This window comes from Poecile atricapillus, chromosome 3, assembly GCF_030490865.1.
Source record: "Poecile atricapillus isolate bPoeAtr1 chromosome 3, bPoeAtr1.hap1, whole genome shotgun sequence".
NCBI lineage: Eukaryota > Metazoa > Chordata > Aves > Passeriformes > Paridae > Poecile > Poecile atricapillus.
The window spans coordinates 23,705,087-23,718,464 of NC_081251.1; the positions used below are offsets into that span (position 1 = coordinate 23,705,087).

The 13,378-nt window shown below is 35.6% G+C and overlaps 1 protein-coding gene across 1 annotated transcript in view; it reads left to right on the forward strand.

The window, feature by feature from the left end:
- Positions 1 to 9,002, forward strand: part of MCPH1 (microcephalin 1) — a 126,241-nt gene extending 117,239 nt beyond the window's left edge. The window contains exons 13-14 of the mRNA XM_058835526.1: positions 6,695 to 6,932; positions 8,809 to 9,002. Of these exons, the coding sequence (XP_058691509.1) occupies positions 6,695 to 6,932; positions 8,809 to 8,864 (294 nt within the window). The 3' untranslated portion in view covers positions 8,865 to 9,002. The remainder of the gene's footprint in view (positions 1 to 6,694; positions 6,933 to 8,808) is intronic.
- The last annotated feature ends 4,376 nt before the right edge of the window (positions 9,003 to 13,378 follow it).

Consider the following 13,378-nt stretch of genomic DNA (forward strand, 5'->3'; position numbering starts at 1 on the left):
CAATATTATCAGAGTGTACATGTATTGGAAATGCAGCTCCTTGATTTGCAAGTCATAATTATTCTCAAAAGGGAAAAGACCTTGCTTTACCCTGATTTGTTTTTTATTAATCTATAGCTGATTACATGGAATTATGTAGTTTTTAAAAATAGTTCTGTCTCTGGAAAACAAGGAAATTAAAGTAAAAATAAGTGAATTTAGTCTTTTTTCTTGCAAAAATTTGCTACGCCAGAAAAAAAATGGTTCAGACATCTTCCAGTATAATTTTGAATATCCGCCAAACAGTAGATTTATTTGCCAAACATTTTCATACAGTATTCCCACTGGTACTCAGTCTTTCAGAGAATAAATTGGTGAAATTAACTTTTCTTATCAGTCTGTGGGATTTGAGAGAAGCACGGTTGTCTGCCAAAACACAGTAGAAAGAAACAATATCAGCTAAATTGTCTGGATTCAAGTGTTCTTGCTTTCGCCCTCGCCTTGGCCAGGAAACTGTTATATGAAGGAGTATCACAGGAGGGGAAGAAACTGTCTTGAAGAACTTCTCAGATAATACAGTCTTAACTGTATGCCATTCCTCCTTTTGCTTTCTTTTTATTTTTCAAGACCAGACATTGAAGGTTTCTTTTTTCTGGACCAAAGTTTCTACTCTATTCTCTTCCATTTCTGGCTCCTGGCTCAGAGCATCAGGTTTTGTACCGCAGAAACCTATGGCCTGTTCGCCTGTACAAAATCTCGGTGTGTGTGCACATGCTGGGGTGCTGATGTAGCCTTTTCAAGCACTCAAAATGTTCTCACTTCTGGCTGTCTGAAGTCTTGATAGACAGGGAACTTTTATTTCAGCCAAAGGTTATCAATAACCAATGAGAAAGCATTGTTTCAATAAATAAAGATGTGATATTTGTAATGAATTTATGTTGTGAAATGTTGCAAGTTGAGTTTTGCTCTGAGAATGAAAAACATCACTAGCAATAACAAATGCATGTCTTGCCAGAGTGGAATACAGTTCTGGATGCTGTTGGGGTAATAGGATGGCAGTACATCCAGAACCATTTGGGGTCTTGCATCAGTGTGGTGTTCCATTAACTGAGACAGCATTCTTGAAAGCTGAGGATCTATTTCTTTGTGAAACTGCTTGCTGAAGAAGGTTTTTTCCAGCTCTTAACATGCTCTTTTCATGCCAGAGTGCACCAATTTATTTATCTACTGCAGCATTTCAATGTATTTTTTAAATCTTTTAGAGAATACTATTTCAATTTTAGTATTCCAAACATGTTAAAAAAACTCAGCCAAGTGCTAAAAAAAGAAAGAAAAAAAACCAACTAAAAAAATAATTAAGGAAAACGAAAATGATGAGCTTTTAATTTAAGTTGAAAATTTAAGTACGGCACATGTTTTTGCTACAGAAATAGAGTTGCTACTTGATTAGTTGCTTCTATCCTTTTAAACCTGATATTTAAAAAGATGAAAAAGAAAGCATTTCTTCTTTGTCTTGCAGCAGTACTGCATTGTTAACACAAACCTCCTTGATCCCTGTAGGGTCCTGCAGATTCTGCAAATTCCTCACTGCAGGATAACTGTACTTTCAGAAGTCTGTACATTGCAATACTCTCCTTTTTATCAGAAGCAGGCTGATGGTTCACTTGTGTGGATGTAAGCCCTTGATCTCTACATATACATGGGGCTCCACATATGTGTTTTTCTTTTAAATTTTTACTAAATGACAGACTGTCCAAATATGCATATCACCATGCAAGTGTAATGATTCGTAAGAGAGATACCATTTCTATTTCATTCCTCACAAGGGCTTCATAAAGAATTATAGCAACTGAAAATGTAAACATCACTTAGACACTATATTGATCCATAGTGAAATAATATGAATATTAAAATTTAGAGCTTATATTTCCCCAGCAACACCACTAAACTATATTCAATGTATATGCTATTCTATATATCTTTTACTGCTAAATTTGTACATTATCAAAGCATAAAGCCTGTGGGGTTTGGGGTTCATCAGTTTTGTGGGGGTTTTGTCATTTAATATTTGCAGAGTAGTAAACTAATCCTTAACACTTCAGCAGTCAGTTTTCTTTTTACAGAGCAATTTCTCATCAATTTCAAATGGAATAATAGTCTGGATTGATATAAACCATAAAATATACAATCTTCTCTCTTAAAAGTTGTGTCTGCAATTTCATTTTCTGCTGTTTGCATTTAATAGGATATATTAATTATTTTTGCAAGTAACAATAACCAAGACATTACAGCTTTCCATGTTTTCATAAATGCTATATTAAATGCTCAAATATTAATTATAAAATTAAGCACAAATATTAATTATAAAATAAATCAAATTTGGTCTTTTGTAGATATATTTATCTCTAGTAAATAATTGAAATTAAGAATGAAGATTAATAATGCATACATTGATTGTGCATGCACAAATTTTCAGACATGTAGTCATTAAAGATGGTTACATTATATATATAATTGAAGCTAGTACTTCACATTATCAATCTAGGCTACAAATACAATTTTTTATAATTTTAATAAATCATAACCATACTCTTAGTTTCATTTTTGTGAGGTATTATTATTCTAATAGCAATTTAGACTGGACATTTCTTCATGTGCTATTTTCTGGAAGTTGGACACTGAAAATTGAGTGTTGTATATAGGAAATTAGCAGTTTCAGTGCTTAAAAATTTCCAAGTGCATTCAAAACATTTATTTTCTTACATATTACATGAATTTAGGTATTATTCAGAGATAATACCTTTGTGGCACTTGATAGCTGTCTCCTATGGAGTTTATGGAGTTTTGTGTTTGTTCAGGCACCTCGCCCAGCAGGAGGTATTTTCATACAGTCCTAGACAAAACTATGAAGTTCAGAGGTTTTTATACTATATGCTCTTTTGGCTTGGAGGGGATTGAAAATGAATCACAGGAGGGACAATAGTTGAAGTTTTCTGTGATTTTTTATTTTATATATTTTATATATTTTTTATTTTATAACAAAGAAAGGCTTTAGTTTTTTGTCATGCATTCCTTAAATTTTACTTCTGCCAGCAGAAGTAAATTTTTCCATTTAGAACTTAGGTTCAAACAAACAACTACATTAATGGCACAATTATGAGAAATGTATGCATGTAAAAGGTGCCTTCCTGCCATTCATCCTAGTGAAAGGATGAGGTTCATGCTTAGAATCTTACCAAAATGATTCAATAGATGCATCAATAACATTTCGTTTTAGTGTTCATCTGCTAAAGAATACCATTGGAAATGAAAATCAGTGCAGTCTAAAAGGCACTAACACAATTGTAACCATAACTACTGACTTATAGATGCACAGTTCGTGGAAATAGCTGCTTTTGGGATCTGATATTTTCCCAGGCTTGGTCTCTGCTAAGGAATTATTTATTTATTTGTGAAAGTTTGCGTGAAATGGGTATGGTTTCAAAGGACTGGGAGCACCCCTGGAGTGCCGCAAAGGCTTTGAAGTTGCAAAGGCAGCTGAGTCAATTCAGGGGTAAGAGCTTGATTGTGCCCTCTCATCCCCCCGCCAAAGCCTGTGTGGTCAGCTGGCTGCCCTTCAGCAGCTGGCCAGCAGTGTGACTTTCAGGCCAGTGGGCCAGAAAGCAAAGTTAACCTTCCAGACTCCTCTCTGACCTCTGAATGTAAACACTATGATTCCTGCCTCTCTGTGGCCTGTGAGTGGATCAGCAAATCCAGGCACAGCTGATTGGGAAAGTGTTGGTGGTGGTGATCCAGACAAAGGAAATGCAGAGATGACAGTCCATGCTGAACCTTTCCTTCGTTCCGACCACCGGGATGTGCTGTGTTCTTACCCTGCCTCCTCTCAAACGCACTGGTAATGAACCCAGATGGAATTGTAAATGCAGTTTAAGGAAACCTGCTCTATAGCATGGCAGCATTTCCCTTCTCTGGGTGCTCCTACTATGTACTGAATGCATAAATAAAGCATGCTAATTGTGGGCATGAGCTGAGTGCTGTTAGGTCCTTAAAATTTGGGTTTCCTAATGTTACGATTAGCTATGTACACATTTGCCTTAATACTAATTTCATCCAACAACTGTTTCTATAGGAAGATGTATTATATAAATGAGTTTTCATTACAGTGGCAGCAAATAAATTCTTTCAGGGGATTTTTTTTAGGAAGCAGGAATACAATTAGCCCTTTTAAATAATATTCTCTAAAATACGTGAAATAGCTGATTGAAACAATTTATATTTGATGTCTTCTATCTGACACAAGTCCTACTGCCTTCCGAAGATAAAAACTTGTCAATTCTAATAATTTTTATCTTTAAAATCTTGGAGTTTCAGGTCGATAAAACCAGTGTGACTTTTGTCTTTTTTAGTTAAATCTAATCTATTGTAGATAACCTAGCACTATACCCTCTTTGGAATTGTCTTTTTTCTATCAGTTGCATCTGATTTGTGCCAATAAACAATTCCAAAGAGCTCTGTGCCAGATGAACTTAGATGGCATTGCATTTGTCATGAGGCTGTTACAAGGTTGATATAGAGTGTTATTTTTCACTATAGTGCATACTTTAATTTGTTGAAAGTGCTTACAACAACTAGTTTGATAGTTTCACAATTGCACAGCTTGTAAATTAAGATTAATGATTACAGTCCTAATAATACCAAAATCACACTGCTCTGTACATTACAGAATGCAAAGTGGTTTATGTTCCTGACCTAGTCTCCTTTTAAGACAGTGATCACAGCCTCTAAGCCTCACAAGGCCCATCATAAATGGTACTCTTAGAGAATTCCAAAGCTGACACCACGTATTTAAAAAGTACAGTTATTAATTTTCTGATTTTGTTGACACCACAACGCCCAGAAGACAGGCACTCCTAGAAGAGCATTCTGCTCAGATGGAGGTAGGCAATACTCCACTGAGTCCAAATCCAGGTCTGCAAGTGCAAGGCATTGGGTGCAGGAAGGGCCATCAGATATATTCAATGTCCTCCAAAGTCTGCAATAGAACTCTGCAATGATACTGTTATCAACAGAATTATTTAGCAGCTAAGAGACAGGATTAGGTGTGCCATACCATTCCTAAACCTAAGTTTACAAAGAAATAGAAAATATAGGGTATTTCTTGGGTTGTGATCAAGTCTTTTTGGTCTGCTTCATCCATAGCAGTCAGTCTTTATAACTTCATTAATTCAGAAAGCAAAGAATCAACCTAATTTTATTCTCAGAAAAGCAACCAAGGAATGAACAATCTGAGAAAGCTAAATTATTTATTGATGGAGGAAATCTCAAAATTCAGATTGCCAGGGATTGACATGTCCCAGAACAGCAGAGGCCAGTGACACAGAACCGCTGAGCTGAAGCCTCATAGTTACCATGGGTTTCAGACTTTGCAGGATCTTCCTCTAGCTTCCTTTATAAACCCCTGCAAATCATGTGGAGATTCTTACTTTGGCTGCACATGTTCCAAGCACATACATTATCACATCAGATTCTTAAGTGCCTATAGTTTCATACAGCATGTTTGTGTGCTGAGTGGAAGGAATCCACTCAAGAGCTATTTTTTTCCACTGTTCCAGTTACCCCTGCTCACACACTATAGTTTCATATTCAGATGTCTCACATAAACCAGATATATGCAAAATGACCTTTCCTCCATGCTCATGTTGTCATCTGTATAAAAACTTCCAAGCTTCACATAATATGAAACATTTCTTTTTGTTTTCATATTGCAATTAACTCCAGTCTTAGTACAAATTTTCCAAACTTTGACAAGTGATACAAAATCAGAACTGTTATATATATTGCTCTGGCAGGTCAATAGCAGCCTCACACTGTGAAATACAAGTGGTTTTTTTTAATGTTGGTATGAAAACTTTATTTTGCATACAATGTTGTGTGCACTTGCTGTATGCTTTTACACATATTATAGCTAAAGGAGATGGCTTTAATTGCTGCAACACTGTTCTGCCAGGTATATACTGAGAAGAAAATTTGTCTTATATGTCAAGCAGCTTTTTGTTATAATGATCAATTGTTACAAGCTGCACAGCATTCACAAAGAACTTCTCTTGGTTTTGTGGACACTAAAGGGTTTACAGTAAATAGTTCCTTCTGAGTGCTGGTACATTTGTGTTACTTCATACATCGCAGCTAAAATATAGTTTGTATCTGTGGAGCACAGGAGCAGAAGAGGTCCTAAAGTAGTTTAAACTCTGAGTTAGGTATGTTTGTAAACTCCCCAGTGCAAACCAACAAGCATTATATATTATAAAGGCTATCACAGTTTGTATTTGTGCTGCAAGACTATAATAATTTATAATATCCTTTAAGATTTCTGTGTGATGGCCAGTGTTATAAATGTAAGAATATAAAGCTATGATGAAAAATAATATTGTCAAGTGCTTTAAGAAGTTTTATAGGTAAATGTCTGACCTATAATGAAATAATATCAAACTCTGGTTTGGAAATTGTATTGATGAAGTAGAGAAAATTCTTTGTATATTTTATCTGTCAGAAATTCTTATTTCTGATACACCTTACAAACTAAAGTTTTTCAATAATTTCTAATAATTAATATATTTCTCTTTTTTTTCTGAATTATGAGAAACAAGGATTAGTCTTACTTTGAATGGAAATGTAACACACTGGTTAATTAATTTTTTTGTTTCTTCGAATACAGATCTGCAGGCTTCAGCGTCATCTATCAACAGGAAAATACCAGCAGACTCTCTTTTCAAACCAGCCTGTCATGTTTGTATCTCCTACCAGTCAGCCATCCTGCAAAAAGTTAATTGAACTTATACAGCTGGCAGGAGGGAAAATATGTAAAGACTTACATCAGGCAAAAATCTGTATAGGAAAAAAACCAGGAAAGAAGTACCAGGAAATAATATCTTTATCAGAAAACTGGGTATTAGGTAAGACACCAAATTTCAACTTATGCATAATATTGCAGAATATGTATTTAAAAAATTACCAAAAGTATTTCACTAAACTGAGGTTATGATGGGAAGAAAACAGAACCAACTGCTACAGCTAGATTTCCAGGAAAGTTGTCTCTGTGGTGAGATCGTACTCTTACAGCTAAGAGAGTGTTATGATGGCCCTGGTACTCACCATTTTAATTTTTCCTAGAACAAATATCATCCAAATATTTTCAAATTTATCTTTTGGTTTAATGGTTTAATGTAGAGCAAACTAAATTATGGGAAAATGCCTATATGATAATTTCTTTCTACAACAGCATGTATTCCACCTTTAGATGTAGTTTTAACTGGTATAAATTGGCATAGTAATACTGACATATGGTGACTGGTACGCTCTGATAAATATTCCTGAAAGCTGGATTGTGCATCTGAATGACAATTTTTGCAGTCTCCATTTCACTGGCAAAACGTTTCTTTTTAACACCTGCTGTTCTGTTTCTAAGTTCATAATCTATCATTTTTCCAAGTCATTTGCAACACATTCTGACAGACTACATATGTAGCAAGGGTCTTTTCCCAAAAGGGACCTTATTTAGAAAAAATAAGATTTAATTTACGTCATATGCTCTGTCAAACTTCTACAGAAAGTGTCCCACTCATACCCTAGCAATAAATGTACTACAGGACTTGATGTTATATGAGAATAGCTAAGCTATTCTTAATAATATAATAATATAATAATAATAATATAATAATAAATAATAATATAATAATAAATAATTCTTAATCTCTTGACCCCTAATGCTGTCAGATCATAATGATCTAAACATGACTGAAAATAACATCGAAGAAAAAAGGAAAAGTGAGCCAAAAGGGAAAAATACCCATCTAAACGCACATTTTATATCATACTTACTTAAAGGATAAGATAAAATTGTGAAGCTTGATGAGAGAGGCATTAAAAAGGTGGCATTGTTTATTATACCTTTCTCCAGCTTCCAAAACTTACAGAGCAAGTGTGCAAAAAAAAAAGTGAGCAGATGGTGGAACCAGAGGTTTGTGCAAGCCTGAAAATAAGAGTAAATTAAACACAAAAGTTTCCAATAGCAGTGCACCAGATGGACAAATGTAATGATCTAAAGTGGTGTGGGATTCATATGTCCCAGTCTTCTACTGGTCTCATGGAGGTTTGCCTTATCCCAGGTCAATGATCTCATGAGCTCCCTGCAGCTGGACAGGCCACCTTTAGCCCATCAGTGGACTGAAGGAGTTGCATATCCAGCTGCTAACAAAAAAGGCCTCGGAATTTTTTGTGCCGTTTACAGATTTCTGGGTTCGTTTTTGCAGTGTGATTTCTGATCATGAGGAATGGTCACTCCCCAGTTAATGGGTTTTAATTCATTTTGAGGAATCATCAAATCTCAGAAAAAAGTATTTCTATATGATGCTTCAAAGGAATGATGCAGATCTCAGCAACTGTGTGGGTAATAGTATGATTAGTGTCACCTATAAGTTGCTGTCTTTATCAAGTAAATCATATCTGAAGTTGTTTCTAATCTTTCAGACTTCACTGTTGCAACTCAGTTGGTTTGTGGCTATTTGCTTTCTGCTATTAATACCAGCTGCTAATTAATTCACTCAAGGTTGACTGAACAAAAAGCATATAGGTCAATAATGCAGCACCTTTTAAAAACTTAAGTAAATGGTAAGTGCCTGTACTATTATTTCACTGTTCGCATTTATCTGGGTTCTCAGCTTCACCAAACTGCTTTATATCAGAAACTGCTCTGAAGTACATTGTTGCTTTATCATCTATTTATTTTGCATTTTATTTTAAATAATCCTGGGTTTTTTTAATTTATTTTAGATTCAATCACTCATTATATGATATGTCCTATGGAAAACTACATTTTTCAGAAGTGAGCGAACTCAAGAGCTTCCATATGGTTATACGGAAACATGCCTAGCTTGGATTCAACAAAAATAACAAGCTGTGAAGGAAATTTAAAAAAAAAACCCACAAGTTACATACTTATAAATACAGAGGAACTATTTCTATATTTTTAGTACTTATGATCTTGTGAAATCTTTAGGTTTTGAAATAAAGTAGTTCCCTTATATAAGTAATTTTTTGTTTATTTGTCACTTTTGTTTATTGAAGACCTTTGGAACTAAAAGCTGAAGGAATCAATATTCACTGGGAGTGAATTTTCTAGTCTTCAAGCAAGACTGGTTATGTTGCAGTGCAGTTAAAAGATGTGCACTCAGTGTGGGTGAGTGTGCCTGAGGTGGGTCTCAGGAGCTATGCCCCCAGAGCAGATGCAGGAATCCTGTTGGCTCCTGTAGTCTGAGTGCCTCTGCACATACCTGAAGGGCAATGTTTCCCCATCTTCACAACCATTGCTAAACACATTTCTTTGGTAAAAGGATAAGGTTGCCTATGATGCTCAACTCACACCTGCTGGCGTAAACTTGCATTTCTAAACTGAGTTCTCAAAAGTAAATGAAACTCAGTAATTATGCTCAGGTGTGTAGTTAAGGTACTGCTTTATTTCAGTGCCTTTAATTGAATCTCAAAATGCGTCTACCTTACACCTAGGCTGAAACCACAGTTACTGACTCTGAGTTAAATGCATTTAGACAGCACATCATTCAAATGATAAAATCTGTTGAAAAGGGAACATAATATTAAATCCTTAAGGTGTGCTTGCAAAATGCATACAAATGTGTTACATGTTAAATTTCTCTTTAATCTGTAGATTTGTTTTTAGCAGATAAAAAGTGAGGTTTATATGTAAAGTACATTGCATAGCACCTGTTCGTCTATAAATGTACAAGCTCCTTTAAAGATTTCCAAGTACCAGCAAAATGAAGGATCATGACAGAGAGTAATGTTATAAAGTAATTTAAAGGCAGCTCATAACTCACACCTTCCAAACTATGTGTCCTCCTCAGAGTTCCCTCAGAGTAAGAAAATGCTGTACCAAAAAATTGTTATTTTGAGTTAATATTATGGAAAAATCAAAGTACAATGGCCGATTTTTATGTTATTTTTACATTGTCATTCTATTGCACTATTCTAATATAAAAGTTCTGTAAACAAGGATTATATAATCTTTTTCTTCAAAACAAATTCAGCAGTATCTGTGTCTGACAGGCTGTTTCAGGTACAATCGCATTTCTATAGTTGCTCTGTAAAATGTTAAATATACTAATAATTGAAAAGTTCCACATTATGATTCTTTTATGGAAAGTTAAACTGGTTTTCTGAAATGCTAAGCACCTGTAACTCAAAAGGTTAAGACCTCATTTTCAAGGGTTACATAGCTGGATTTGGTATATAAACTATAAAATCTAATTAACTGAGGCCTTTTCCTTGCTTAGTTTTCTGATATGCAAATTTTTATCAGTGTCTTTTATAGGAAAAGTATGTTTGATATAAAAACTGGTATATTTGATACAAAATTTGGCAATCATGTCTGTCTACAAATTGTACAGTGTATCATCAAAACTATTTACCTATTCAGTGCAGAGCACTGGTAACATGTTATTACTCTTCAGCCTTGACCTTATGAGCCTCCTTATAAAGAAGGTACTTGCCAAGTATTATATACTAAAATAAAAATACTTATATAGGTTGTATCATGTGAACATATGGTTGCCAGTAAATAACAGAATCATTTGTTTGAATTATAGTGCTTAACTTTGACTATAACAACCTCCTGGTTTTATTCTGTAGTCATTTCCTAAGTGTACTACCCATAAAAATCTGTCACTATTAATTTATAGAATATAGCACTCCAAATCAGCTTTCTCATAAATCTTCTTAAGATTAGTCTTAGCTATTTAAATTGTAAATTCTTGGATCATCTTGTTGGTCTTTATTAGTCACACATGTAACAGATTTGACAGTGAAAAGTCTAATATCCTTTTTTTCTAAATTAAAAGGTTTCCAATGAAACAATCTGTCAATTTAGATAATTCCACCTTACATTATATGGTTGACAGAAATCCCTATCTATTGGCTCTTCTTGCAGAATTTGTAGTAGACAGGCAGATACAGGAGGAAATTGAATTCCAAATTCTGGTCTCACATTCTGGGCAATGGGACTGCTGTCCACCCTGACTGACTGTTGCTTTCCAAGAGTATGCCCAGCACCAAGAAGTGATTCATGAGCAGTTTGAGTTCTGAGATCTTTGTAACATGCAGTGGTCAGTGAACACTTGACACAACACAGCCGTGCGCTGTCTTCTCTGCAAACAGGTTCTGTGCAGCTCCTTATTAGGCAAATCTATTTAACTTTTATTAATTTCCTTTAGTGCTTTCTTTTTGTGCAGGAGAAGTTACCTTAACATTACCTTTTTCATCCTGCAAGAATACTTTCGCCATCCGTTTGTGAAAATGACTCAGCATAGCTCTGTGTCTCCTCAGAGAGCTTCTGCTCCCCTGCTAAAGGCTCTCTAGCTCAATCCCATTAGCACGATTAAAGGTCTTTCTAAGATAGCTTAATTTGATTAGGAATCTGTTTAAACTAAAATATATTGAAAAGTCAAAATAAGCATAATTCCTCTGTGAGATTCACATTAGCTGAGCTAATTTGTAAATGCAGTTTAACTCCCAGCACATTTTAACTCATTTTACTTTCATCAGTGCTATAGGTAGTACCAATTAGGTGCACAGAGCACCAATATTCCTCCCATCCTTCCTCTTCCAGAGATAAAAAGAGCTTTTACCACACTTTGCATAATTTAGTGGGGACTCACATTGGCAAATGCACAAATACTGAGGACAAATACAGGCATGACCTTGAAGAATGTGTTGCTTAAGCTGTGTCAAAATGGCAGCAACATTGGTGTCCTCTTCAAACCGTATATCCATAAAAAATAGCTTAGGAGCTAAAAAATTTCTTCGTTTCAGTGACTAATGATGTGAGATTGGCTAAGGATGCCAGTGAGGTAGGTGGATCTTATGTCTCTTTTTCCCCTTTCTCTGTTTTTGCAATCAGTTTTAGATTGTAACTGCATTTGTGGTATGTATATCAATTGAGTAAAAAGTCTCTAAATATTCACAGCGATCCCAGTATATGAACCATCTGGTATTGAATTACTAAACTGCAGATTTGTTGAGCTGGTTTTATGTTTCTGGATATTTTTCTGACTCAACTCTAGTCAACTTTTTGGAGATTATTCCTTTTTAAATAAAAATAAGTAATAAAAACTGTTGCATCACTTGATCATCTGTTTATAGTTCCACTAAAATAAACTTGTGTTATATTAATTGATCTGTATAGAATGTAATTTAGGCACAGCTGCATTATGTGCTGAAGTGTTATCAGCACATTCAGTGCTAGGAAGCTGCCAGCACACACACACACATTTTGTTGTTGAAGCCTTAGGGACTGTGAGGCAAAGGTGCTCTAAATTAGTCTTTCTGAGGAACTGGCTGTGGCTGTGTGTTTCTTACACTAATAAAGCTTAAAATTGAGGTATACCAGGAACAATATCTAGAAAACAGATTAAACTAATTTTTTTACTCCATAGATACACACAACAACAAAAAAAATAAGTATTTGCTCACACTGAAAAGTATTAACAAGCCTGTGTCCGTGCCAGCAGTCATCTTTAATGACAGCACTAATAAAATCAAGTGGCTGTGGTCCTGTTGCAATAATCAGAGTCTTATTTCTCCTTTTATTGCTTTATCTCAGAATGGGCTCTTTGCATGACAGGACCAAACTGCAGGCTCTGGAAGAGTATCACCTGTACTTCAGCATCATGCAGCAGCTGACAACAGGGTGGTTAAAAACTGCCAGTGGTAAAAAAATAACCACTGTTATCAGTGCAGGTATCTGCTGAGAGCTTTTGCTGGGACCTCACAAAGCAAAGTTTTCCTTTTGTTGATACAGATGTGAAACAACCTCTAATTTCCCAGGAGTAGCTCAGGTTCCTGTGCAGGACTGAGGTGTTAAGTAGCAGCCAGGTGTGATGCGGGACTGCACGTTTACTTGAACTGCTGGAGCCAGCATCCTTCAGAGAGTGATTTGTGGCACAGTGCTGGAGGCACAGCCTTCCCAGCCTGCCAACACGTCCTCACCTTCCTGGCCCCTGGGAACCTCGAGCTCACACTGGCTGAACCTTCCTGCGACCTCTTCCGTGCCAGCTTGCGTTGTTTGCCTTGTAGCTTCTGTTGTCTGGAAGGCACCTGAGCTATCACTAGAGACTGAACTGCCACGGGATGTTTATTTTTCAAGAGCATTTATCAATGCCCACAATGTCATTCACATTGTTTTGAGATATATTTAAAGGGAAAAAAAAAAGGCACGGCTACATATGAGTTGGTGAAAGGATCGGTACTACCAGTCCAGGCAGGTTTAGGGTATGCTTGGGGTTTGTTTTTTTCCTTCTTCATCACAGATTTTATGGAGATATACACTCAG